The following is a 27,018-nucleotide window of genomic DNA, read 5'->3' on the forward strand; positions in this document are numbered from 1 at the left end:
GGGTGAGGCCCTGGATGTGGTCCCGACCTGCTGGATATTCAGGACAGGTGAGCTGAGCCGCCCTCAGCGCCGCCTCAAACTCACTGCAGGGGTGGAGTGGCAGGAGAGCGAGCACGGCACCCCAAACTGCACCCCATGGCAGGCTCAGCACCCCAAACTGCACCCCATGGCAGGCTCAGCACCCCATGTTTAGGCCCAAAGGGTAAAGTCCATCAAATAATTATTTGCTATGTTTCCTCTTCTACCTGCAGGTACAGGTGTGGTGTTCAGCCTGTACCACGACCTCAGGCATCTCCTGATGGGCCGAGTTGCTTCCTACAGACGGCAACGAGGGGAATCTCACGGCAGGAGCTCCGTGGGGGCGGCGCTTGGCTGTTCTGAAAGCTGAGGTTATCCAAGGACTGATTTTCCACTCGGGAAGACCCGGCTCCGCTGCTGGCAACGGCAAGAGAGGAAAAAACTAATAGTATGGGTATTTTCTCCTCTGCAAAAGGGAGAGGCTGGCAGGTGCGAGATCGGCCGCGCTCACCGCGACTGTTCGGCTTTGCCAAGGCGTGAAACACTTGCTGGAGACCGGCAAAGCCCTCCTGGAAGCAGCACAGGCCACGGCTGTGTCTTCCAGGGCAAACAACGGTGTTGTGTTCAGTGTGAAATTGTAATTTCGCAAAATAGGACAGAGCAGCCGACGCTCAGAGGGCGGCGCAGACGAAGCTCCCGCGGCAGAGCTGGATTTCCAGCCCCCGAGGCTGCACTGACCGTACAAGCACCGTTTGGTAGGAAAATACTTCGCTAATCTCAGCTTATTCCCTTATCAGCCTGATCTTCAATTCGCAGATGCTGTTTTGAGGACAAGGGTAGAGACGCCGGCTGGAGAATGAGAAATAAAAGCAACGAGGCTTGTAAAGTAAATGAGCAAAACTTTGCTGTTCAAAATGAGGCCGATCTCAAAATTAAGCGGTACTTGCACAATTCAGCAGGTAAGGGGCAATCCCATTAAGCCCAGCCCTGTTCCCAGCAGTGGGCTCTGGTCTATCACCCCCTTCTCACAGGTATTTCCAATTTCTGCTGGAAGGAAACGCAAACCCCAAGCCTGGTTATGGATTTCTGCCCCGGGAAGGAGTCGGAGCTCCAGGTTAAGCCCTTACAGACAGAAAAACTGGAGGAAGAGAGGGGAAACACACCAAATAGATCTGAAAACCGCATGTTTTTCAAGACTTGTGTGGAATTACACACATCATGACTCTCTCCACGAGAGGGAGACTCGCTCCCACCGCAGCCAGGGGGACGTGGTTGCACCGATTCCAGTGATGTTGCCCTCGTCTGGCCCCGATTTTACCTCTAAACGGTCCCTCCCGCCTCAGAGAACTCAGGGTAGAGTAACAAAATGATTTATTCTCATTTCCTCTTATTTTAGAGATCCGTTATGTACAGAAACTGTAAAAAAACCTCATGAGCCTTCTAAGAAGAGCAATTACAGATGCTGCCGGAAAATAAAATCACGGGTAGTGGAAGGAACCGAGAGTCAGTTCGCTTGATCGGGGGGGAGAAAAAAGGGGCTTTTGAGGGAGTCTGCCTCCTTTTCAAATATCCTTGATGACCTCTTCGAGCTCCTCTTTCGTGTACATGTGGAACTTCATGCCGGGCTCCACGGTGGCGAGCTGAAACGAGAAGGAGCAAGGGGTTAAGTGAAGTGACAGCACGGGGCAGGAACAGAGAGCAGCTGTTCCTTCTCGGCTGCCCGATCTGCCAGCCCAGCAAGATCATTCCATCCCTAACATGCTCTTTGATTCCCTAAAATAGCCGCCTGCCGCAGAAATAGCTTTTAATTGACTCAGTCTCCTCATAGTAGCAGCAGCGGGGACCGTCTGCTGGGGACGGGCAGGTTCTGCTTCGCTTGCTGGGGAAGAAAAGCCCTGTTAATGTGAATATTTTTACCAAACACTCCTCAGAGGGGTATTTTGTGCTGCAGGGCAGTGTGGCTCTCAACAGAAGTGCCTCTTCTCCTTCTGTAACCAACCACGGGTACAAACCCTGGCCCTTTAGGCACCTTAAGAGACCCAAGATAGCAAAACACTCATAAAAGAAGACTGAGGGTTGGCTCTGGGAAACAGAGGCAAACCTGCGCTTTGATTGCTGAGCACCGACAATAACAAAGCCGCAGTGCAGCCCGCAGCTGCCTGCTGCCCTGGGCCAGCGCCCAAAGCCGTGTCTTCCAAGGCAAAGCCCAAGGGACGAAGCTGGGGGCCGGCGGCTCTGCCCCTTGGCCGGGCAGCGCCCGACAGCCGGGCCGCCCGACGGGGCGAGCGCCAGGACAAGAGACACTTGAAGAACGACGAGACTGGCAGAGGAATGTAAAGCGGGACTCGCGCTCGCACCGCGCTCACGGCACGAGAGCCCGAGAGAGAGGGAAGGGAAGGGAAAAGCCGGGGAGCGAGCGGGGACGCTCCCGACATCGCTCACAGGCACCCCCCACGTGGCTTTATTCTGAGGGGAATGATGTGTCGGGTTGCGACAGGGTCCTGGCAAATCCCAGAGCTCTTCCCAGGCTTAAAAACAGTCTGTGAAACAGCACGGGAGGGTAGGACAGGCTTTTGGGGTAGAAGAGGGGCAACCGTAAGCTATTTTCAAGGAGAAACACCCCAAACGCTCAGCCTGAGCCCCCCGACAGCCGGGTTTCATCTGGTGTTCACACACAGGTCAGAGACACTTGCAGATGCCACTTTAGGCTCCACGGGTGCTGCCCTGACGCTGGACACACACAGACACCCTGAAACCCAAACCAAGCATTCAGAGACACCAACTACTCCAGTTTTCCACCACCGCTCAAACCCGCGTCTCACCTTCTGCCTCCAAACAAAAGCTTTACTCAACCATTCCCTTACAAGCTGCACGGGGAAGTATTTAATTTAAAAGCACAACATTGGTTTAGGCTCCTGACCTTCGCTGCCAGCAGATTTAACTCTCTCGTGACCACACTTTGCCCCTTCTCTTTGCCGCTAGCTGGAAAATCCCATAAATGAGAAGGGGCTCGAATAAACAAACCAGAGCAGCACATACTTCCAGAAAGCAAAGCAGCTCCTTCAGGTAGAAGGTTTTCAGAAGGGTGACTTGAGTCAATAGAGACCTTTTAATCCTCAGCACATTCTTCTCATACTTAACCCTGACATGATTCCCCAGCACGTTCAGAGCGTTGCCAAGCACAGTTAAGCCCTGTTAAACGGGGACGTGACATACGGATACTGTACGCGCTCCTCTGCCTCCATTTCTTCGCACTGTACCGCGGATCTTCCAGAAGAGACCCGAAGCTGAGCAAGAGAGAGCTGATCGGTGTGAGCTGGGAGCACATTTCCACCAGCCAGCATTGTTTCTGGAGAGTGTGTCTATGCTTTTGGTGTGCTGCTGGTCCTTTTCCCTCAAAAGAAGCTGGTTAATCATGTCAGGAATGGTCCCCAGCAGCAGTAGTTAATTAAAAAAACAGGGCACGCACTTTTAGGCTGTTTGGGAACCAGGTTCCCGGCACTCAGAGGAAAGGAATGAGAGAGCGGTGGGAGCAGAGCAGCTCAGGAGTCGGAACAACATGATTTCAAAAGGTCTAGTGTCTCATAACCCGCCAGAAATAGAAGCAAACTCTATACGCCAGCCTTGCTCATCATCTCTCCATTATCACTAACAAACTGGGAGGGTTTTTACCTTTCCTGCCTAAAAAGGAGCATTACAAGGTAGCGCTGCGCTCCCCGACAGCACCGCAGGCTCGGGCCAAGCTGAGCTCTGCGAGCTGGACGCTTGTGGGCAAAAGCGGCGGTTCGAGGAGCACATTCGCTCCTGGAGGCTTCACCTCTGCGCTCCTCCTGTCCAAGGGATTTTTGGCACCGCCACAAGACTGAATATAGCAAGTCCAGAAGCTGTATAATTTTCATTCCTTCTAATATTACAAGTACCAGGGGGAAAAAAGAATGGCTAAAGCCAGGGGGGAAAAAAGTGATGCGGCTGGCACGACAGGTTCCTGTGGGGCCAGCAGGGGCTCCGCTCCCACCGACCTCCAGCCCACAGACCCTGAGAATCACTGCTCAGGGATTAGCCGGGCAAACGAGCCCGGCTGCGCAGCTCTGGGGCCAAAGAAAGCTCCACCGGACAGTGTGAGGTGCTGAGAACATCCACAGCCGGACAGGCCTTGGCTGGGGGAGTCCTGACCTGCTCCACCGCCCCGTTCCTCGCACAGCCAGCCCTCCTCTGCACAACACGAGTGGGCAGTGCTCTTACCTGCATATTTTACAACACAAGACCCTACCGAGACACTCGCTGCACAGCCAGCGGGATCCACAGCAAGGAATAAGATTAAAGACACTTTTGCTCCGCAAGCCACAATCACATGCTGGTAACGGAGTTGCAGTTACCTCGATGTTGGTTGCGTTCAGCTTCTCCTCCATCACTTGTTTCAGGATGACGAGGGAAGATTTAATTGCCTCTTTCAGCGTCATTGACTGTAAAACAAACCACCCTTTAATTGCACTGTTGACACTCAAGCAAGTGCTTTTTCGCTACCCCTCTGTCTGTAAAAGCCGCTGCACTCCCTCCTGCCCTCCTCAAATCCTTTAAGCTGCCACTGGCAGCAAATTTAAAAGCTTATCAAGTTATCTGCAGTATCAACAGGAGATCAAAGCGCGCTGTTCAGGCAGGACAGTGACAATTGCAAGGATGGCGACTTTCTGCTCCTATATAACTTTTTACAAAGCTTAAGAACTGTTAATCTGGGCACACAGATCTCACTGTCCAGGACACGAGGGCCAACTTCCCTTCACCAGTTACCGTCTGTCAAGCAGTTTCCCCCGTGGGAGCTCTGAAAAGCCGGACCCTGCTTGGCAGAGCCTTTGTGCTTTAATCATGTAATTCCCTGCGTGAGGGGGAACTAGAGCCATGGGACTGAGCAACACAGAGACTGACGACAACCAGCTCTGCAGTAACTTTGCACTTGGCAGATGATTAAGAAGCCAGAGAGCTCAGAACCTGGACAGTTTTGCTAGTGAATAAATTGGATTTTTGAGTCATAGGCTGGAGGTCTTCACAGCAATAAACATCATCAATTCTATGTTTTATTAAGGTGTTTGGTTTCTTGCCACACAAAACGGTCGGCTCCCTCCTTGCAGAGGGAAGAAAGTTTGTTTAATATCAAGCAGGACCAGCACTTGCACCAAAGCCATTAATGTCACTTGGGTCACAACAACCCCATGAACGCTACAGGAAGAGCGGCTGGAAAGCTGCCCGGCAGAAAAGGCCCTTGGGGTGTTGGTCAACAGTGGCTGAACATGAGCCAGTGTGTGCCCAGGTGGCCAAAAAGGCCACCAGCATCCTGGCTGGTCCCAGCACTGGTGTGGCCAGCAGGCCCAGGGCAGTGACCGTCCCTGTGCTGGGACCTGGGGAGGCCAAACCGCAAACCCTGTGGGCAGTTTTGGGCCCCTCACACCAAGAAAGCCCTTGAGGTGCTGGAGCGAGTTCAGAGAAAGGAACGGAGCTGGGGAAGGGAGAAGAAGGAGGTTCAGACTGGATCTGGGGAACAATTTATCCTGGAAAGGGCTGTGGGGCACTGGAACAGGCTGCCCAGGGCAGTGCTGGAGTCACCATCCCTGGAGGGTTGGACAGACGGACATGAGGTTCTCAGGACACGGGGCAGGGCCAGGGGTGGGGGAACAGGTGGACTCGATCTTGAGAGCCTCTTCCAACCAATATGATTCTATTTCAACCCAAATCCAGCATTGTACCTTATGGTAAACCTCCTGCAGAGAGCTCTGGGCACCTTCCGAGGCGGAGCCGATTGCTCTGGCATCACACTGAACAAACGTCCCCGACGGGTCCATGTGAAACCTACAAGAACACAGGTGGGAGACTGAACGGCCACTGCACCCCGAGGGCTTTCCCACCAGCCTCACACAGCTCCCCAGAGTCCCCTTATTTATTTTTTTTGTTAATAAACAGTGAGTTTTCACTACTGCTCCTGGGGGAGGCCTTTCTGGGCTGGCTCTGCGGAGCCGTTCCCACCTCCAGCCGAGTGTCTGAAGCGCAGAGTTCAGGTTACAACCCTCCGCCACCTCCCCAAGGAATGTTACAGCAGGCTCTGCGGATTGTGTTACCGGTGGCTCTGCTAGTCCTTTAGGGAAAGGTAAGAATAAACTCGGGACCAGGAGAGCTTCAACGCCTCCCTCCTACCCAGGAAACCACGTTAAAAAAGCAAAGATTCAGCAAAGACACAGCGTTGTCTTCAATCCCAAACAAGCAGGCAGTGCTCAGGCTGCTGCGACCCACGCTTTGGAAGGACAGGTTTAAAAGTATTAACAAACACATCAGGTACGTAATGGGATAAACCCAAGTGTTTGGCTTAAGCAAAATCCCAGATTTAAGTCATTAAAATGTCCAGAGGAAGTTCTGTCTCTTCCCAGAGCTGGTCTGGATTAAGCAAGCTGAACTTACAGCTGAGGTCCCTTCTCATCGACTCCTCCAAAAAGCAGCGCGACACCAAACGGACGAGACTGCAAGAGGAAGGAGCGGGGAGGTTAGACAAGGCCAAGAGCAAGGTCGGGGGGAGCCCACAGCACCTCCCTAGAGCCCCCCCAGCTCCACACCATCGCTCCCGGGTCCGCATCCTCCTCCCCAAACTGCAGCGCCAGGTTGGACACGGCCTGTGTGACGCTCTCCACTGTCATGGTCTCGTTGTAGGTGAACCAGTGATTCTGCAGGGAAAACCAAAAAATATTCACATGATTGCCTTGTGCCCAAAACAGGCCAATCCTGGATCATTCATGCTGGAGCAACACCCTGTGTAGCTACAAAGACAACGTCACCACCAAAGACAACGTTCCCACCAAATGTGCAATACTGTAGAGGAAAAAAACCACATTTGCTCTGCAAAAGCCCCATGAGGGAAGCGATACTCCCCACTCCATGTCGGCTCCTTCACTGTAACGATCTTCCCGTGCCAGAGACTCCCGAAGTGCCCCCGTTTTAAGAAGAGAAATATCGAATCTTACCTGAGTCTCCACTCTTGCTTTATCAATTAAAGTCTTTGCATCAGCTATTAAGCCGCTCATGGCACACCCTGGAATCAGAGAGGGAAACCACGAGTCATTTCACCAAATATTTGCAACACGCTCCCCTCCAGGCTTCCCAAAGGCCAAGGGGGGACACAAAAGGCTGCAGGGGGAGCGCATCCCTGCGTGGGAGCACCCGGCACACTGGGGAGGGAAAATGGGACAGAAAGGGATTTGCTCAGGAGCAAGGCTGGGCACACCACTGAAGGGTAGGAACACAACCCAGTTCTCCCAGTTATGCTTCCCACCCACCCCACATCCAAACTGGCTCAAAGGAGCCACATTTGGGGCTGAGAGAAGTTAATTGACAGAAACGTGACCCTCTCGGGAGGGGAACTCATTCAACCCCCCAGGCTGGGCTGGCCGACCCAGAGCTGGGTGAAGATGCAGCAGGAGCCCCAGCACGGATCCTGCTCCGGGAAGCGAGGGGCTGTGCGCCAGCGCACGGGAGGAGGAAATCAGACTCTTCCAGAGCTCCTTCCATGCCCCACGTCAGCAGCCACACGGGTATTTTGGAGGTCTCCTGCTTTTCAAGGCGACATATTTGGTCATGAGCCCGTCGGGGGCCTCCTCCCGGCGCAGGACGCTGCTGTGAGCGGGGGCACAGGCCAACATGAGCACTGCGGGAGAAAACTGGCCTCCGGTCAAGCCTTTTGCAGTAATTCCCTGCTCTCCCGGAGCTAAATTTGGGATGAGCTTTCATGAGGGAGGTCACTGAGGTGGGGGGGTGTTCAGCTGCCTCTTCCTGCTCCTGTAACTATGTCCTGCTGGCCTGGAGCCTGGAAAACCAGTGAGCAGGACCTGGAGCTCACTGGGAGGGACGAGCGTTCCTGCTCGGCAGAGCTGCCCGCAGGGGAGGCCGGTGCTGAAACGCGGCTCCTGGAACTCCCAGGGGACAGATTCCTACTATGAACGTCCCTAAAAATTGATGGATGCTCCCAGAGGGAGCATTTTTTTCCTCCTTACCTATGTGGGAATCGATTTCTACGATCTTCTCGATGCTGCTGGGCTCCATGAGTGGGGAGGTGATCCGCTTCTCCACGGCCAGGCAGACGCCCTCCGAGGTCTGGATGCCGATGGCCGTGGAACCGAGCTGGAAAACACCGCACGGTTACCCCACCGCTCCGCCCGCGGTAACAAAACTGATTTTGACTTTTATTTGTATGCATTTGGGTTTAGAGCCACGAAAACCCACCTGCAAAACTCCATGGCTTCACACAGCAAATTTTAATGTCACAATTAGAAGAAGGAAACTGGGAACGTTAAACCCACGTCACTTCCCAGCTGATGAGCTCATCAGAACTCAGCAGCGCTCTGGCAAATCATTAATGTCTTCCCCGAGCAACATCAACTTTCACAGCTTAAAGCCTCATAAATTTAAAGGCCTCGTGAATCTTCTTTTCCAAGGCAGAAATTAAATTTTAAAGTGAGAGAGGAGGATTGCACATAACGCTCTTAATTCTGACTGCATCTGTACTTCTGGCCTCGACATTTTCCCTTCCTTTAGCTCCTTTTCTCCCAAGTGCCCTTGTAGCCACAACATTTACAACAGGAACACGAGCGTTTTGTGCAGGTACCATTTTCCAGGCAGTGGTTCATCACCCATGGCAAGTTTTACCCTGGTCTTGCAGGTCCCCGCAGCGTCACCACAGCCATGAGCCGAGGGGTCAGACCTCAAGGGCTCCCGGCAGCCCCCACCTCACCCCAAACTTTTCCACATTAGGGAATTTACTGGGACAGAATAACAGAATCATTTTGGCTGGAAAAGACCCTCAACACCATTGAGTCCAACTGTTCCCCCAGCCCTGGTGCTGCCCCATGTCCTGAGAACCTCATGTCCGTCTGTCCAGCCCTCCAGGGATGGTGACTCCAGCTCTGCCCTGGGCAGCCTGTTCCAATGCCCCACAGCCCTTTGGGGAAGAAATTGTTCCTAAATCCAACCTCAACCTCCCCTGGGCAACTTGAGGCCATTTCCTCTTGCTTATTGACATTAAGAGCACGATGTGCTGTCAGCCCTCTCATTTCAACATTAGCTTTGAGTAGTTTTGATTTTGGGATTAGCATCTTCAGATTGTGTTTGGTTCTGGGGTAAATTGGTTGGTAGGAGACAGGGAGGGGAACATTCCTTGCGTTTGAGGGAATGTGATGGATTTTCATTCTTCATGACCCATAATAAAGCCGAGCTGCAGGAGGTTTGGCTGGAGGGAAGGAACTGAGCAGCAGCAGCAGCTCTCCAATAACAAACCAGAGAGAAAAAAGCTGGTAAGGAGCTGCCGGAGCAGCTGCACGCAGGAGTGGCGTCCATGGGAAAGGCAGCAGCTCCCACTCAGTGCTGGGAAATGGCCCAACCCAAATGAACAGGACCTGATTGTTTTATTGCTGATCAAACTCAGGCTTCCAGTTTGAAAAAGAGCCCCTTAATGTCACAGTTTGGCAACCAGATGGAGCTGACAGTACCTTTATGGCCTCGATGGCATATTCCACTTGGAACAGCCTCCCCTCTGGAGAAAAAGTGTTCACACCCCTGCAAGAACAACATCAGAGACGGTGTAAAGGGCAGGAAACAGAAGCTGACAGAAAACACATTTAATTATTCAAGAGTGATGGCGGAAAGGGTGAGGGCAGCTCAGGCAGCGGCTGGGATGGTCAGGGCTGTGGTGTTACCAGCACAGGCCGGGTCCTCTCCCAGGACGCCCCATCCCCCCCACACCCACCCGGTGCACACGGGGAGGTGCCCCTGCCCTCGCACCAGCACCGTGCCGGGGGCTCCATCCCTCACAAAACCCTCCCCGGGGTTTCTTAAACCCCACCGGCTTTCAGGAGGTGTTTAAGGAGATGAGCTCCAGCCCCATGGACCCCCCCGGGGACCCCACACGCAGCCACCCCCAGCACCAGGGAACTGGAACTCGTCCCTGTTCGTAGGGACGAGCCCTCCCTTCCCCTGTATTTAACAGAACCAGGTTCTCTAAAACCCACATTAAATAAAAAATAAAAGAAAGAGGCCGTAGGGACGTGAACCCAGCGGCTGCGCCAGCGCCCGGCCAGGCAGGAACCCGCAAGAGCCCGGGCAGGAAAACAAGCAGAGGCCCTTGGGTAAGGCCCAGCAGAGCTGCGGCCCCTCCGGCAGCTCCTCCGAGCGGCCCCACGGCAGCCGCGGGCCAGAGGCCTCCCGGGGACGGACCGGCCGCAGGCCCGTGACTCAGCCACAGGCCGCTGGCGGCGGGGAGGCCGCGGGAGAGGGGCGGCGGGGGCGGGCCAGCACTCACCGGTCGTACTCGGAGCGTGTGAGGAACATGGCGGCGGCGGGGGCGCGGGGGGCGCGGGGGAACCGGCGGCGGAGGCGGGAGCGCCGCGCTGCCCTCGCCGGGTTCTGCTCCGCCGCTTCCTGCCAGCGGAGCCGCACTGCGCAGGCGCCGCCCCACCCCTTCGCCCCACTTCCCCCCGCGCCAACGTTCTATTGGTCTGAATCACCCGTCGTCTAGCCAATGAGAAAGCGGAGAGGGCGGGCTCGGCGAAGAGGAGAGGGGAGGAGCTGTCGGGAGCGGGGATTGGAGGGAGCGCGGAGGGGGCGTGGCCAGAGCGCTAGAGGGGCGGGGCCAGGGCATACCGAGGGGACCGGGCGGGGGTACCGGGACGGCGGTACCGGGGAGGGGGTGCCAGGGCAGCGGCATCGGGATGCTCCAGGGTCTACCGGGGTCTTGCCGGTACCCGGTTCCCGGTGCGGTGCCGACAGCGCTTGACGGGGCCGGTAACGGGGCTGGTAACGGGGCTGTCGGCAGCGCACCAAGAACCGGGTGCCGGCACGGCCCCGGGGCTCCCCGTCCCGTTCCAGGGCTGAGGAGCACAAGGAGGTTAATTGGTGGTTGATGGACGGACAGACAGACACCCCCGAGGGGGGGCTGCCCGTCCCGCTGTGGGCTGGGTCCGCGCTGGGCGGAGGGACCGGGGGCGGACCGGGGCAGGGGGCTGTCCCGGGGGTGTCCGGGGGCGGACCGGGGGGCCAATGCCGGGGGCGGGGCGGTGCTGCCCTCCCCGGGGGCTGTGGGGATCCCGGTGGCGGCTCTGACAGCGGAGCCGTCCCAGCGGGCGGCGGAGGCAGCACCGACCGCCCCCGGCCCGGCCATGTCGGAGTCCGGCGCCCCCGCGGCCGGCGACAAACCGTCCCGGCTCCAGGTAGGACTCCGGTGCGACCCCACCTCCGCAGTGCCCCGGGGCAGTGCGGCCCCTCGGCCTGGGACAACTGCCGGTGCAACCCCCGGTGCAGCCCCCAGTCCCCCCGTACAACCCCCGGTGCAGCCCACGTTGTCCCGGTGCAGCCCCTCGGTGCGACCCCCGGATCCGTCCCTCTGCTCTAATTTTAGCCAGTTTAGTTGTTCCCCGGTACAGCTTCCCAGTGCCCCGGTGCAGCCCTCCGCTGTTCTGGTGCCGTGGCCGGTACAGCAACCTGATCCCCCGGTGCAGCCCCCGCCCGGGGCAACTCCCGTTGCAGCCCTCCGGTCCCTCGGTGCAGCCCCCCCCCGGACCAGTCCCTCGGTCCCCTGTTGCGGCCCCCCGCTCCCCTATTGCATCTCTCTGGCCCCCCGGATCAGTCCTCCCGGGACCCCGGTACCGCCGCGGTGCTGTCCCGGTGCCGCCCGGTGCCCCGGCTCCCGCCGCTCTCTCCCCGCAGGACCGTGTCCTGGGCGGGGTGCGCTGGGGCCGCCTCCTGGAGCCCCTGGGCTTCATCAAGGTGCTGGAATGGGTGAGTGCCCCCCGACCACCCCCACCACCCCGGGACAGATCCCGGCACCAGGACCCACCTCGGGAGCAGCCCCTTCCCCAACACCCTTGGGTGCTGCTCCCCCGGGACCCCTGCCCAGCGCTCTCCCCCCACCGCCGGATTTGGGGTGCCCCATTACTTTCCTAAAGTCCCCAGGGACAAGGGGACCCTGGAGCCCCCCCAGCCCCTGCAGAGCCTCCTCTATCTTGGCAGTCTCAGGTGTGGGGACCCCATCCAGGGGGGCTCAAGGGGTGGTGTGGTGCAGGGCTACCCAGACGCCTGTGTTTGGACCACACGGTCCCCCCAGTGACCTTGAGCAGGTGGCTTTGCCCGGCCATGCCGGAGGGGACGCTGACATCGGGGTGCCATGTCCCCGTCATTCACATGGGCTTGTGGGGCACCAGGTGGGTGGGTGGGAGGGGGGCTGGGGGTCAGTGGGCCCTGGTAGGGGGGATCCCGAGGCCAGGGGGAGCCAAGCGCCTGTGGCCCCGTCCCTGTCCCGGCCATGCCATGAATGGCTCCAGGATTGTATTTCATGGCGGCATTTCTGCGGCACAGCCCCGCCACGGCCGGGGGGCTCCCAGCCGGCCCCACACCAGGGTGCCAGCGCTGGGGAAACTGAGGCACGGGGTGGGCTCAGCCCCAGGGCGTGAGACCGGATCCATTTGGGCATCTCCCTCCCAGAGGAGCTGGATTGAGGAGGCTTTTCCTTCAACGCCACAGCAATTCGCTTTGGATAATCCAATCCAGGAAGGGGCTGGGGGGGGATCAGGCCACATGTGCACAGACACCCCAAAGCCAAAAGCGGGAGGAAAATCCCTGGGGTGGCTGCCAACGCTGCTGCTTCGGCCCTCGGTGCCGCACGTGGACCTGCCCATCCCCGTGGCGTCAGGCCTGGCCGCTCAGCTTCCCCTTCACCCAGGACCTTGTGAGCTCTGCCGGGATGAGTTGCCAGAAAACTATTTGGGAACGGGGTTTTCCCAACACCCTCCGCCGGAGGGGAGAGCGGCTCAGTGCTGGGCAATGGCAGCGGCAGCTCCGGAGGGACGGGGACCGATGGGTCCCACCGTGGGAATGCTCCTGGAAACCCACCCCGGTGCCCAGCACCGTGCCAAAAATCAACAGGGGAGTGGCTTTGCTGCCCTCCCTGGCCCGTTGCCCCTCGCTGCTGCCCCCCGTGAATCCCGGTGCTGGTGGCAGCCGTGGTGCTGGCGCAGGCGGCCGACAGCTGCAGGGTGGTGGCACTTCGCCCTGTGCCGCCGCGGCCACCGTGACTCAGCGCCAGGGGGTGTAAAACACTGAGCGAGTGGTGGGGGGGTCCCCAGGGTCTCGAGCCCCCCCGACCCCGCAGCTCCTCCTCTCCCACAGCTCTTCGCCATCTTCGCCTTCGGGGCCTGCGGCTCCTTCAGCGGCGAGACCGGAGCGACGGTGAAATGCGGCGGCGAAAGCGCAGTGATGAGCGCCATTTCTGTCCAGTTCGGGTACCCCTTCAGGTGAGGGGGCACCGAGCCCAGGGCCATCCCCATTGTCCCTTGGCTGCCGGAGCACCCAACATCCCCCTCCCGCTGTCCCAGGTTATACCAGATCCCCTTCGAGGTGCCGGACTGCGAGGGCCAGTCGGAAACCCGCACCCTGCACCTCATCGGTGATTTCTCCGCTCCTGCCGAGTTCTTCGTGACCCTGGGGGTCTTCTCCTTCCTCTACACCATGGCAGCTCTGGTGCTTTACCTGCGCTTTCATTCCCTCTACGGCGAGAACAAGAAGCTCCCCATCGCGGTAAGGCGGCTGCGCCCTGGGGGGGACGGGGCTGATCCTGTTTGCTCCGTGCCGGCACCGGCGCTGAGCCGGGTGTCCCCATCCCGCCAGGATTTCTGTGTCACCGTCTGCTTCACCTTCTTCTGGCTGGTGGCGGCGGCGGCGTGGGGCAAGGGGCTGTCGGACGTGAAGGCGGCCACGCGGCCCGCCAGCCTGATCGCCGCCATAGCGGCGTGCCAGGGCGAGGACGCGGTCTGCAACGCCGGCACCACGCCGGCCATGGGGCTGGCCAACATCTCCGTGGTGAGAGCCGGGCGCTGGGGCACACGGGGTGTGGGCATACACACGTGCACGTGTTCACACGTGGGTGCATGCACAGGGACGCACGTGCGGGCATGTGGAGTTATTGATGTGCTTGGGGGAGATTTACGGTGCTTCAAGGGGACCTCGGTGGCTCCCAGCCCTTGTGGGGGCACTTGTGTGTGCGCACACACATGCACACACACGTGCAGACATGCACACTCATACACACGTGTGCACACATGCACACACATGTGCAGACATGCACACTCATACACACATGTGCACACATACACACACGTGCAGACATGCACACTCATACACACGTGTGCGCACATGCACACACATGCACACACATGTGCAGACATGCACACTTATACACACGTGTGCACACATACACACACATACACACACGTGTGCAGACATGCACACTCATACACACGTGTGCGCACATACACACACATGCACACACGTGCAGACATGCACACTCATACACACGTGTGCACACATACACACACACATGCACACACATACACGCACATGCACACGTGTGTGGGTGCCTGCATGTTTGCCAAGCGTGTGCACATGAATGCACACCCATGCACACGTGTGTTCGCGTGAAAAAGCGCATGCACACGTGAACACACGGTGCAAACACATGGGTGCACATACCCACAAAGCCCTTGTGAACACACTTGCATATCAGATGGGGCGCATGGGGTGCTCAGGGTGCATGGGGTGCATGAGGCTCATGGGGTGCACAGGGCACACGGAGCAGTTGGGGTGCATGGGGTGCATGTTGCATGGGGCACATGGGGTGCCCAGATCTGGGGCTCACCCGTGGGTGCCCCCCCACCGGGGGGGTCTCTCGTCTCCCCCCAGCTCTTTGGCTTCCTCAACTTCCTGCTGTGGGCCGGGAACTGCTGGTTCGTGCTGAAGGAGACGCCGTGGCAGGCGCCGGCTGCGCCCCGCGACCCCGCGGCTGCCGAGCAGGGCGCCATCGACAAGCAGTAGCCACTCGGGGGGGTCCCACCACCCGGGGGGTCCCACCCGTCCCCCGGGACCTCGCGCCGGCCGCCAGCCCGGGGACGGGGTGTCGCTGGCCCCGGGGCTGGAGCCGCGGGGGGTATGGATGCTATAGGGGGGTGCGTAACGCTGGGTAGGGGTGCTGCTGCCTGGCTGTATATAGGGGTCTGCATCACCCTGGGTGTCCCCGTGCTGTATAGGGGGGCTGTATGTGGAACCCGGGGTGTCCATGGCTGTATGGGGGGCATATAAAAGTCCTGGGTACCAGCTCTATACTGGGGTGTGTATAACCCCAGGTGTCTGGCTCTATATAGGGGGTATATACGACACCTACCTGTTCAGCTCCATATCAGGGTATATGCAAGTCCTGGTGTCCTGCTCTGGATAAGGATATATAAAACACCGAGGTGTGCAGCTCTCTATAGGGATATATATAAGCCCCAGGGGCCCAGCTCTGTACAGGGGCTATACATATAACCCCTGGGCATCCTCCTCTGCATAGGGGTAATTCTTTGTGTCCTGCTCTCCATAAGGGTGTAGATAACGCCCAGTGTCCAAAGGGGATATATAAGCCCTGGGATGTATAGTCACACTCATATATCTGTCTCTGTATAGGTATATATATATAGCCTCTGGGTGCCCATCTCTACACAGGCGCTGTGTGTAACCCTGGATATCCAGCTCTGTACAGGGACTAATTAAACGCTGGCTGCTTGCCGGTGTGTAGGGGCTACATATAGCCCCCGGGCATCCTGCTCTCTATTGGGGCAGCCCCTGGGCGTTCTGCCCCATATAAGGACACAGATGATCCCTGCTGTCCAGCTCTGTAGGGTGGTATATAGCACTTGGCCATGCCCAGGTCTGTATAGGGATGCATATAAGCCCTGGGTCCCCAGCTGGAAATGGGAAGCGTATATAACCCCTGGCTGTCCAGCCCTGTGTTGGGGCGTATGTAACCCCTGGGAGTCCAGCACTCTATAGGGGTAAACCCCGGCCCCGTGTAGGGGTCACCATGCCCCCCAGCCCCCGTATACAGACCCCCGGGCCCCAACCCCTACAGGGACACATGTTGCCACCGGGTCCCCAGCCCCGTGTAGGGGTCACCCTGCTCCCCAGCCCCCGTATACCGACCCCCGGTCCCCAGCCCCTACAGGGACACATGTCGCCCGCGGGCCCCCAGCCCCGTCCATGGCCCTGGGGTGTCCCGGGACGGCTCCGGTGCGGGGCAGCCCCCGGCGGGGGGGGGCGGGACTACACCGCCCGTGGTGCCGCGGGGCGGGCGGGGGCGCGCGGCGCATGCGCGGGGGCGCGCGGGGCGGGGGCGGCGGCGGCGGCCGCGGGGGGGGGGCGCGCGCTCCCGCGGCGGCGGCGGCGGCGATGGCGGCGCGTGGGCGCGCGGCGGCGGCGGCGATGGCGGCGGCGGAGCGGCGGCTGCCCAGCCTGGACGAGTTCGCGGGGCAGAGCTGGAGCGCCTGGGTGGAGCGGGCCGGGCCGCCGGCCGAGCCGGGTGAGGGGCGGCAGCGGCGGCGGCGGCGGGGGCGGGCGGGGGGGCTGCCGCGAACGGAGCCGCGCCCGCCGCCCCCCGGTCCTAGCGCCGCCGCGCGGTAGGCGGGCAGTGGGCAGTCGGCACCGGGAGATGGGCATCTTGCGCTGGGCACCCGACACCGGGCGCGCTGCACCGGGAACTGGGCGTCCTGCACCGGGCACTTGGCACCGGGAACTGGGCATCCCGGACCGGGCACTTGGCACCGGGAAATGGGCATCCTGCACCGGGAGCTGGGCATCCTGCACCGGGCACCCTGCACCGGGAACACGGCACCAGTAGCTGAGCACCCGGCAGCGAGAGCTGGCACTGGGCACCCCGGTCTGGTCACTGGGAACTCTGTGCCTGTTACTGGGAGCCGGTTACTGGGTGCCCCATACCCGGTGCCAGATATCCCCAGGTGCGCTGTGCATTGGGTAGCCCAGGCCAGGAACTGGGTAGCCCAGACTGAGAACCAGTTGCTGCTGTTGCCCCGCGCCAGGCAGAGGGCACTGGGCATCCCAGACCGGGCACTGGGAACCAGGTGGCGGGTACTGGGTGTCCTAGGCGGGGAACTGGGCATCATGTACTGGGGTATCCTGCACTGGGTACCGGGAGCTGCACACTGGGGACCAGGTGTCCTGTACTGGGCAGCCCAGTGTGGCTGTGCACAGCTGGGCGCCTAGTACGGCACAGCCGGGTGGCACTGGTTGCCCAGTATGGCACAGCCAGACAGGACTGGGCAACCAGTATGGCATGATTGGATGGGACTAGGCACCTGGTGTGGCATGGCCTGATAGGACTGGGGATAGACTGGGGACCCAGTATGGCACTGCAGAATGGGACTGGGCACCCAGTATAGCACAGCCAGACAGCACTGGGCACCCAGTATAGCACTGCTGGACAGCACTGGACAGCACCCAGTATGGCTCAGCTGGCCAGGACACCGTCACCACTGGCCCAGTGGACACCAGTTCCCCCCCACCAGAGCCCAGCGCAGCCGGCTGGGGCCGGGACACTCACCTGGCGTGACCGGTGATGACACAAGCTTCAGGGTCACGGCCGGATGGGGACCGAGGTGTCCCCAGGGGTGTTCCCCAGGCTGCGGGGCTGACCCCAGTGATGTCCCAGCCAGGATGGTGCTGTCCCCGGAGCCTCTGCATCCCACTGACGGCGGAGTCTCGGCAGGGTCTGGCGCGGGGTGGCAGGACAGGGACGTCGGAGGCAGTGGCACACCACAGCGCCAGCCCTGATCCCGGGATGGATCCATCCCTCTGCTCTAATTTTAGCCGGTTTAATTGTTCCGGGAGCGCCGTCGGCATTTGACGGCTGGGAGCGGCGGCGCTGCCGCAGCGAGGACGCGGCGCCCGCACCTGATGCTGGATGCGACCGTGGGAAACCAGGGCTGTCCCCGTCCCGGCCGCTGCTGATGGGTTTTGTCTCCGGCAGGACCAGGGTTGGAGTTGGAGGAGAGCGGGAAGAGCAGCGGCAAGAAACTGGACGCCATGACCCTGATTAAAGAAGGTAAGCTCCCTCCTTTGGGGAGAAAACCTGGCGTTCTGTGGCTGTGCTGGCCCTCCAGCCTGGACCCTGGGGCCGCGATGAGTCCCGCGGCACCGCCCGCTCACCCGGTTCTCCCCCCTCAGACATGAACATCTTCGGCCACTGCCCGGCGCATGACGAGTTTTACCTGGTGGTTTGCAACCACTGCAGCCAGGTGGTGAAGCCCCAGGCCTTCCAGAAACACTGCGGTGAGCTGGGGGCTCCGGGCACGGCTGTTCCCCCCTCCAGCATCCCCTCTGCCATCGGGAGGGACACGGGCCGGGGGACACCCGGGGCGGGGGCTCGTGGTGGTGGGACCCATGGCGTGGGCTGACACCGAGCTGTGTCCCCCCCCATCCTGGCAGAACGCCGCCACGGCCCGCTCAGCAAGCTGTATGCCCGCGCCGCCGCCGCCAAGTGCCATGTCACAGCCAACGGGCAACCAGTGGCCAGCGGGACCCCCGGCGCGGCCAAGGCACCGCGGGAAAAGCCCCCGGGTGCCCGCGGGCAAGTCCAGCCCCTGCCTGAGCGCCCAGACAAGGACAGCCTCTGGTGAGCGCCGGGATGGGGGGCTCAGCCCCTTCCCTGCTGCAGGATTGCTCTGACCCCCCTAAATTCTCCCCCCAGCTTGTTTGTGCCTGTGGTCAACCTGGAGAAGATCCCCAGCATCCCCAAACCGGACGGGCACGGGATCAAGGTGCCCCCCAAAACTGTAGCCACCAACTCCAAGGAACCCCTGGGGAAACCCGCCACCCCCGCGGTGCCGAAAGAGCCCCCGGTGCCGGCCCGGGGCGGGGGGGATTTGGCGATGCCCGCCGATGGCCCCGGGTGCAAACCGGAGAGCTCGCCCGCCCCGGGGGAGAAGGACGTGGGTGTCTCCAAGCCGCCCCCCAGGTCCCACAAGAAGCTGGCGCGTGAGTCCCCCCCTTTCCTTGCCGGCGGCGGGGGGGGCGGCAGGTGGGTGCCGCGGGGCGCCGCATCCCGGCGCGACACCCCCGTCCCGTGATTTCGGCGGCCGGGTCTGGCAGCGGGGTAGGTACCGAGGGGCAGCTCCCGCCGCTCCTGCGCCCGGGGGGGCCGTGCGCTGACCCGGGTCCCGTTCGCCCCGGCAGGTTTCGGGTCCGTGCCGAGGAACCGCAGCGTGCGGCAGGAGCGCGAGCCAGGGCTGAAACCCCCATGGCGCCCCCCCCTCCCCAGAAATGGGAGCCGGACAGATGCTGTGGTGCTGGCGGGTGCTGGCGGGTGACAGTGAGCGATGGCGTTAGAACCCAGGCTGGGTGGAACTGGGGGGGCTCACCCTTGGGAAAGGGGTGGCCAGGAAACTGCAGCCCCCCCACACCTCATGGACCTCTAAGGGCTGTTTTCCTCCTGGAGAGGGGATGCTGCGGCCTCTCATTCCGAGGAGAGGGGGGGGTCTCCATCTCCATCCCCGGCTGGGATGACCCGCAGAGCCCCCCCAGCCCACAGCCGGCTGGTGAGGCCGTGCCCCCCCAGCCACCAGAGCCCCCCCCGCTCTCATCCCACCATCCACACCGGTGGAAACCTCAACCTGGGCCAGACATGGAGGGGGCAGAGCACTTGTGCCCCCCACAACACAGCTCGGCCCTGCACCTCCTGGCCCCCCTGGCCCCCCAGCATCCCGCTGCCTTCCTGTGCCCGCAGGCAAGGAGTGCGACCTGAACCGGCAGTGCGGCGTGCTGAACCCCGACACCAAGAAGATCTGCACCCGCCTGCTGACCTGCAAGGTGCGGGGGGGCACCGTCACCCTGCCCAGGGGCTGTTTTGGGGGGAAGATGTCCCGGCGGGTGTTTTCTGACCCCCCTCCCCGCTGTCCCCCGGCACAGATCCACTCTGTTCACCAGCGGCGCGAGGTGCGGGGCCGCGACAAGGACTTTGACGTGCTGGTGGCCGAGCTGAAGGCCAGCGCCCGCAAGGGCGAGTCCCCGAAGGAGAGGAGCCCCCCCGGGAAGGCACCGCCGCCCCCCCCCCGGCAGGACCCCTCCTCGCTGCCGCAGCCCCTCGCCAGCCCCCCCAGCGCCTCTCCCTGCCGAGTCAAGCCCCCCCACTCCCACTGCCCGCTCCCCAGGTGAGGACCCCAGCGTCCGGGTGGTGGCGGTGGGGGCACACACCCCTATATAGGGCACCCCAAAAATCTCCCCCCCCATCACTGCTGCAGGGCCCGGCTTTCCTCCGACAGCGACCCCGAGGATGCGCCAGCCACCTCCAGGGAGGGGGGCCCGGGGGTGTTCCCCCTCCCCGTGCCCAAGGGGGGCAGCCGGGTGTCAAGTGAGGAGAGCGAGGAGGAGGGGGGCGAGGAGCCCCCCCGGCCCCTCACGCGCCCCCCGCGGCCCCAGGCGGTGAGTGAGGGGACCCCGGGGTGGGCTGGGGACCCCCAACCCCACCATCACCCCACTTGGCCGCTGGCCCTGTGCCATGGGGGATGTGAGGGGTGGGGGTTTGGGGGGGTCGTGCTGAGCGGTGTCCCCCCTCCCCGCAGTTCTGCACCTTCGGGAGCCGCCTGGTCAGCCCCGGCTGTTACGTGTTCAACCGGCGGCTGGACCGGTTCTGCTCGGCGCTGGGCTCCATGCTGGAGCGGCACCTCAGCTCCCACATGTGGAGGTGAGGGGGGAGCACCGGGGGGGCAGCAGGTGCTGGGGGGCAAAAGCACCAGGGCCCAAGGGGGGTGCGATCCCCGGGGTCCCATCCAGCAGTGGGGGTGCATAAAGTGGGGCGGCAAGGATGGGAGCGGGGGCTTGGGGGGGGCCCATTGCACCCCACCCCACCTAAATGGGGAGGGAGGTGGTGGGAGGCTGGGATGGGCATGTGGATTTTGTGGGGGGGTCGCATCTCATTCCGGAATCAGGAAGGATGGGGTGGGAGTAAGGATGGGAGCAGGAATTTGGGGGGTCCTATCTCAACCCCCACACGCTTGAATTGGGGGAGACATGGTGGAGATGCCAGGATGGGAGTGGGGATTTTGGGGATCCCGTTTCACCCCCTCCCCACCTGAACTGGGGGGGGGGGGCGGCGCAGCAGGGATGCAGAGATGGAAACAGGGATTTGCAGGGGGTCTTGTTTCACCCCCTCCCCACCTGAATCGGGAAAACGTGGTGGGGGAGGCAGAGATGGGAGCGAGGTTTTGGGGGAGGTCCCATCTCACCCCTCCCCTCCCCTCCCGCAGGAAGATCCCTCCGGCTGCCGAGCCCCCGCTCCACGTCCCCCCGGCCCCCCCCAGCCCCACCGGCCCCGCCGCCCCGACCCCCTCGCCCCCCCCACGGACCTCGGCCGTGAGCCCCCCCGGCAGCCGGGGGGGCCGGGTCCCCGCCAGCAGCAACTACACGGTGGGGTCCCCCCCCGCGGCGGCCGCCTGCAGCCAGCCGGAGTGCGGCGGGGGGGGCAGCCAGTCCATCACCTCTCCCCTGCCGGCCAACACCCCCTCGCCCTCCTTCAGCAAGCTGACCCCCCCCAAGGCCAGCAAGTCCTCCCGAGCCCGCGAAGCGGCCGGCGGGACCCATCCGGACCCCCGAAAACGGAAGCCCCCCCTCTCCACCACCGCCCCCCCCCATAAACGGACCTGTTCAGGGGACGAGGTTAAAAGCAAAAACCCCAACTGCCAGGTTGTGCCCCCCCCCGGCAAGACGAAACCCACCCCCCCGGGTTGTCCGGCTTCGCCCTCCGCCCCCGTCCTCAACGGCACGACGACGCGGGTGAAGCGGCTCGGCCCCCCCCCGGACCCCCGGGGCTCAACGCTGCGCGCAGCGGGGGGGCCGCCGCTGCCCCCCCCCCGCTGCATCTCCGAGGACGAGGTCAAGAAGCGCAAGAACGCGGCCACCTACTGCCGGCCCGTCAAACCCAAACCTGCGCCCCCCCTGCCCGCCCCCCCGCCGCCCCCCGGCACCGCCCCCCCAGACTCGGGCGGCCCCCCCCGGAGGAAGAAGCCGGGACCCGCCCCGGGTTTTGAGGAGAAGCGGAGCGCACTGAAGGTAGGGCTGAGATGGGGGGACCACGCTGAGCTGGGGGTGGGAGGGGGTGTTTGAGGGGCTGCAGAGGGGGTGACCCCCCAGGGCCACCAGCACCCACAGGGGACAAGGTGGGATCCACCCCGCACCCCGGGGGCCCCAGGTCTACCCCGCCATGGGGGGGGGACACTCCCTCTGGGGACACCTGGTCTCTCTGCCACCACCCTGTCCCCAAGCTCTGTCCCCACGCTGACCCCCCACTCTCCTCTCCCGCAGCCCAAAGCCCATTAACAGAGGGGCCACTGGGGCCCCCCCGTGTCCCTCCACCGCGGGTGCCAGGAACCCCCACCGGAAAATGGGGAAAAAGTGATGAAAGGGGGGAAAAACAAACAAAAAAAGCCCCAAGCCCCCCAAGGAAACAAACGAAGGAAAACACCAACCTCCGAAAAATACCTCAAGACTCTCAGTTCTGTTCTCTTGCTGCTAAACCAGCCCCCGGAGAGGAGGCGGCCACGGCCGGGGATCCCGGCACAGGACCGGCCGCCGCGGGGCCACCACCGGCCACCGTGGGGCCACCACCGGCCGCCGCGGGGCCACCACGCCGGCCGCGGGTATTTATAAGAATTACTATCGCTGTTTTTTGTTTCTTCTTTTTTTAAAAAAAAAAGAAAAAGAAAAAAGCCAGGTATTGCAGAGAGCGTGTGTTGGGGGGGGGGGGGCTGTGTCCCGGGGGTCCCTGCGGTGCTTGGGGACCGTGATGTGTCCCTGGTGACGCAGGGAATTCCCCACCCAGCGCAGCCCAACAGGGCAGGTGCACCGGGGGGTGACCAGCGTGCAAGGGTGACCCCCCCCCCCGCAAAACAACCCCTTGTTCTCCCAGCCCCCCGTGCGCTCCCCCACACCCCAGATGGGCCCCAGCTCAGTCTGACCCCCCATCCTGGCGTGGTGACACCGTCCTTGTCCCCAAGCCCCCCAACACCCATGGGGGGACCCCATCTTGGGGACGACCCTTTCAGCCCCCCCAAAACCGTGCGAGGGCTGCACAGGTATGATGCGAAACATCTTTATTTTGGCCAAGGCATCAGCGGGCAGCTGCCAGCGCGGGGGGACACGGCCTGGGGTGGGGGGACATGGGGGACACAGGCTGGGCTGCGAGGGCGCAGGGCCATTTGGGGGGTACCCCTGTGGGGGGCTCTGCTTGCAGCTGTGGGTTGCATGGGGTTGCCAGGAGGGTGCTGGGGGGGTTGCACCCCGTGGGGTGACATGTCCCTCGTGTCCCCCGCCCTGAGCGCTGGCCGGGGTGGCACATGCTCCCCGGTGGGACCCATGCTTCACGATACACATGCCGGGCGGTGGAGGGGGGGCCAGCGCTGCCAGAGTGGGACCCACCAGTGCTGCAGCCTGTGGGTGCCCCGGTGCTGCTGTCCCTGGGGGGGCACCCACAGAGCTGGCCCCGCGCTGTCACCCCTGGTCCTGTGGTGCCACGTGGGGCTGCTGTCCCCTGGCTCTGCAGCCACGCTGTCCCCACGGGAGACCCCTCGTCCCTCGCGGTCCCATGGTGCCACCATGGTGGTGGTGGCCTCGGCAGAGTCCGGGGGGGTTGGACAGCAGCGATGCTCAGTGCGAGGGTGGCAATTGCATGTGTGTGTCCCCCAAGCTGGGGACACGGCGCTGGGGGCCCAGTCTGCCCCTCCTGCCTGCAGCACATCCATTGGGGACAAGTCTCAACAGCGGTGGGGACATGGAGTGTCCCTGGGGACTGTCCCCCCCTACACCACGATGGGGGTGTCCGAGAAGACGGAGCTGACCGAGTCCGGATCCGACACCTTCCTCTGCGCCTTGGGGCCGTGCCGGGGGGGCGGCTGCGGGGTCCCCCCCACCTTGTACCTGCCGTTCTGCCCCAGGCCGGCGGTGGAGGCCGAGCGGGACCGGCACGGCTCCCCGGGAACCCCGGCGGCGTGGTTGGGGGTGGCGCTGAGGACCGAGGAGTTGATGCTGTCGTCGCGGGGAGCCGGCGGCTTGTCGGTGCCGCGGCAGCAGCAGCAGCGGCAGGGGGTGAGGTACAGGTAGATGAGGACCAGCACCACGCTGAGGATGCAGCCCACCAGCGTGGTGTAGGCAGTGTTGAGAGTGTCGTGGGGGCCGTGCAGGGTGAAGTTGTGCACCAGCAGCTCCACGTAAAGGGTCTCGTTGAGGAGCGGCCCCGCCACCCAGCAGGCGTAGGTGCCGGTGTCGTCGGGGCGCAGCGCGCGCAGCTGCAGGCTGCCGTTGGCCAGGAGCGCGGCGCTGCCGTTCCCCCCTTCCTCCAGCACCCGCTCGCCTCCCGGCGTCACCCAGTGCCGGCTGCGCACCCCCCGCAGCCGGGTGTCGCAGCTCAGGGTGACGCTGTCGCCCAGGTGCGCCTCCAGCACGGCTTCCCGCGCCTCGCTGCAGTTGAGCGGCTGCCGGCCGGCCAGCGCCAGGATCCCCACGGACGCCGAGGCGCCGGGCAGCCAGCACTGCAGCTCCTCCTGGAAATCCACCACGGCGCTCAGGCGGCGGCGCCGGCCGCGGGCGACCAGCTGGAAGAGCGGGCAGTCGCAGGCCAGCGGGTTGCCGTGCAGGTAGAGGCGGTCGCGCAGCCAGGCCGGCAGCGCCTGCAGCTCGCCCACGGGCACGCTGCGCAGCCGGTTGGCCGACAGGTCGAGCAGCGCCAGCTGCGGCAGGCGGCTGCCGTCGCGCAGCAGCTCCAGGGGGAAGCGGGTGATGTGGTTCTGCCCCAGGTACAGCTTGCGGAGCCGGCCGAGGTTCTCGAAAGCCGTGCGGTCCACGGTGGTGATCTTGTTGTTGTAGAGGAGGAGAACCTCCAGCTCGGCCAGGTCGCTGAACAGGTTCTCCTCCAGCACCCGCAGCTGGTTCGAGGAGAGGTCCAGGTGCCGCAGGTGGGGGACGTGGGCGAAGGCTTCGGTGGACACGAAGGACAGCCCGTTGTGGCTGAGCAGGAGGGCGTGCAGGTGCGCCAGCCGCCCCGGCGCCCAGTCGGCGCGCAGCCGGGTGACGTTGTTGTGGCTCAGGTCGAGGACGGCGGTGAAGCGCGGCAGCGGGGACGGCACCGTGCTCAGCGCCGCCTGCGAGCAGCTCAGGATGTTGGAGGCGCAGACGCAGCGCGGGGGGCAGCTCCCCCCCCACACGCGCGGGGCCAGCAGCGCCAGGGCCAGCAGCAGGGGCAGGGGGGACGCCGGCCCCCCAGCGCCCCCCATGGCCGTGCTCAGCCCCCCGGTGTCACGGGGCACCCCTGGCATGGCGGGTTGGGGACGCAGGGTTGGGTTGCACAGGGTGGCTTCGGTCACCCGGTGTCACAGCATGCGCTGGGCTCACTGGTGGCACAGTGCAGGGTGGCTTTGTCACCCAGTGTCACAGCATGTGCCAGGCCAGCTGTTCGCCTGGTGTCACGGCACGGGGTGACTTTGGAGACCCAGTGTCACAGCATGTGCTGTGGGGTGGCTTTGGTCACCCGGTGTCACGGCGCCCACCAGGCTCTCTGCTCACCTGGTGTCATGGTGCAGGACGGCTTGGCCACCCGGTGTTGCAGAGTGGGGTGGCTTTGGTCACCCAGTGTCACAGCGAGCACTGTGGAGGGACTCTGCTCACCTCGTGTCACAGTGCAGGGTGGCTTTGTCACCCAATGTCACAGCATGCACCACGGGGTGGCTTTGGCCACCCGCTGTCACGACACGCATCGGGCTCCCGTGCCACGGCAAGAGGCGGCCACGGCCACGCAGCGTCCCCCGCGGGTGGCTGTGTCACCTGCTGTCACGCGTGCCCCGCGGCTCCCGCTCCCCCCGCGCTGCGGAGGCGGCCCCGGCCCCCCCGTTCCCCCCTGACCCCCCCGGTCCCGGCGCTGCTGCGGACGGAGCCGCGGGAGGATGCTCGACCCGCCCCCCCCCCGCTCCCCGGGACGCTACCGGGGCCTGGTACCGGGCCCGGTGCGGAGGAGGGCGGCCGAGCGGGGCCGAGCCGAGCCGAGCGGATCCGAACGAGGCCGAACCGAACCGGGCAGAGCCGAACCGAGCCGAGCGGGGCCGAACCGAGGCGGGCAGAGCCGAGCGGGGCAGAGCCGAGCGGGCGCCGAGCGGGCCGGGCCGAGCCAGGCCGGGCCGAACCGAGACCAGGAGAGTGGGCCGAGCAGAGCCGAGAGGGGCCGAACCGAGCCGAGCGGAGCCGAGATGAGCCGAGCGGAGCCGAGCGGGCCGGGCCGGGCCGGGCCGAGCCGAGCGCAGCCGAGCGGAGCCGAGCGCAGCCCAACCCCGGCCGGGGCTGCCGCGCGCTCCCGCAGCCGCGGGACAGGGGCTGGGGGCGGCCCCGGCGCGGCGCACCCCGCGCACGGCCCGTCCCCATTGGCTACCGCCGCAGCGCCTGCGACCAATGGCGGCAGCGCCCGCTTAACCCCTCGTGGGCCGCGCGTCGCCCCCCGGGCTGAGCCCCCCCCGGAGGAACCACCCCCGAACCCGCCGATCCCCCTCATCCCCATCTCCATCCCATCCCCATCTCCATCCCATCCCCGTCCCCGTCCTGACCCCCAGGCCCACCCCCATCATCATCCCTGTCCCAGTCCTCCTCCGCATCCTCACCATCCCCATCTCATCCTCTTCCTCCTATCCCCATCTCTATCATCCCCATCTCCATCCCTGTCCCCATCCTCATCCCCATCCCCATACTCATCCTCATCCCCACTGCCATCTCCATCCCCATGCTCCCGATCCTTATCCTCTACCCCATCCTCATCCTCATCATCCCATCCCATCCGTATCGCCACCTCCATCCCCATCCCCACACCATCCTCATCCTCATCCCATCCCACATCAACTCCATTTACATCCTCATCCCAACCCCATCCCAAATCTGTCTGTGCTGCCCCAGCACCTGCCCCATCCTGCTGGCAGTACCAGCCCACAGCCCACGGTGCCAGCCCAGACCCCCCCAGCACTGGCCCAGACCCCACGGCACTGGCCCACACCTCTTTCCAGCCCAAATTCCCCAGTACTGACCCCATCCCAGTGCCACCCACCACCCCTGGGCTATGGGGGGACACATCCT

The 27,018-nt window shown here is 63.1% G+C and overlaps 4 protein-coding genes across 4 annotated transcripts; 2 read left to right on the forward strand and 2 right to left on the reverse strand.

Moving 5' to 3' along the window:
• Nucleotides 1-1,372: 1,372 nt before the first annotated feature.
• PSMA5 (proteasome 20S subunit alpha 5) lies at nt 1,373-10,502 on the reverse strand. The gene is made up of 9 exons (XM_082068986.1): nt 10,346-10,502; nt 9,537-9,603; nt 8,046-8,172; nt 7,020-7,087; nt 6,615-6,722; nt 6,463-6,521; nt 5,757-5,859; nt 4,395-4,481; nt 1,373-1,658 (listed from the first exon to the last, which is right to left on the reverse strand). The coding sequence occupies exons 1-9, from the start codon at nt 10,372-10,374 to the stop codon at nt 1,581-1,583; spliced, it is 726 nt and encodes a 241-aa protein (XP_081925112.1). The 5' UTR covers nt 10,375-10,502; the 3' UTR covers nt 1,373-1,580.
• A 577-nt stretch (nt 10,503-11,079) lies between these two features.
• SYPL2 (synaptophysin like 2) lies at nt 11,080-15,188 on the forward strand. Its single transcript, XM_082069300.1, has 6 exons — nt 11,080-11,252; nt 11,749-11,820; nt 13,207-13,331; nt 13,413-13,614; nt 13,705-13,896; nt 14,776-15,188. The coding sequence occupies exons 1-6, from the start codon at nt 11,202-11,204 to the stop codon at nt 14,905-14,907; spliced, it is 774 nt and encodes a 257-aa protein (XP_081925426.1). The 5' UTR covers nt 11,080-11,201; the 3' UTR covers nt 14,908-15,188.
• A 1,108-nt stretch (nt 15,189-16,296) lies between these two features.
• On the forward strand, nt 16,297-22,603 carry ATXN7L2 (ataxin 7 like 2; the record flags this gene model as incomplete). Its single annotated transcript, XM_082069374.1, has 11 exons — nt 16,297-16,426; nt 17,891-17,965; nt 18,088-18,192; nt 18,349-18,535; nt 18,611-18,897; nt 19,646-19,728; nt 19,828-20,069; nt 20,160-20,340; nt 20,481-20,602; nt 21,165-21,966; nt 22,219-22,603. 11 exons carry the CDS (start codon nt 16,297-16,299, stop codon nt 22,231-22,233), a joined length of 2,229 nt encoding a protein of 742 aa, XP_081925500.1. The 3' UTR covers nt 22,234-22,603.
• A 419-nt stretch (nt 22,604-23,022) lies between these two features.
• AMIGO1 (adhesion molecule with Ig like domain 1) lies at nt 23,023-25,358 on the reverse strand. The gene has a single exon (XM_082069257.1). It carries the CDS (start codon nt 25,221-25,223, stop codon nt 23,712-23,714), a length of 1,512 nt encoding a protein of 503 aa, XP_081925383.1. The 5' UTR covers nt 25,224-25,358; the 3' UTR covers nt 23,023-23,711.
• Between the last annotated feature and the right edge of the window lie 1,660 nt (nt 25,359-27,018).

The sequence above is a fragment of the Streptopelia decaocto genome (assembly GCF_964273445.1).
Source record: "Streptopelia decaocto genome assembly, chromosome: 19".
NCBI lineage: Eukaryota > Metazoa > Chordata > Aves > Columbiformes > Columbidae > Streptopelia > Streptopelia decaocto.

Coding starts and splice junctions, on each gene's coding strand:
- AMIGO1 (XM_082069257.1), bottom strand. CDS start 25,223: ATGCCAGGGGTGCCCCGTGACACCGGGGGGCTGAGCACGGCCATGGGG.
- PSMA5 (XM_082068986.1), bottom strand. CDS start 10,374: ATGTTCCTCACACGCTCCGAGTACGACCG. Junction 7,088..8,045: donor AGAAATCGATTCCCACATAG/GTAAGGAGGAAA, acceptor CTCTGATTCCAG/GGTGTGCCATGAGCGGCTTA. Junction 1,659..4,394: donor TGAACGCAACCAACATCGAG/GTAACTGCAACT, acceptor TTCTCGTTTCAG/CTCGCCACCGTGGAGCCCGG.
- SYPL2 (XM_082069300.1), top strand. CDS start 11,202: ATGTCGGAGTCCGGCGCCCCCGCGGCCGGCGACAAACCGTCCCGGCTC. Junction 13,332..13,412: donor CAGTTCGGGTACCCCTTCAG/GTGAGGGGGCAC, acceptor CCGCTGTCCCAG/GTTATACCAGATCCCCTTCG. Junction 13,615..13,704: donor ACAAGAAGCTCCCCATCGCG/GTAAGGCGGCTG, acceptor CCATCCCGCCAG/GATTTCTGTGTCACCGTCTG.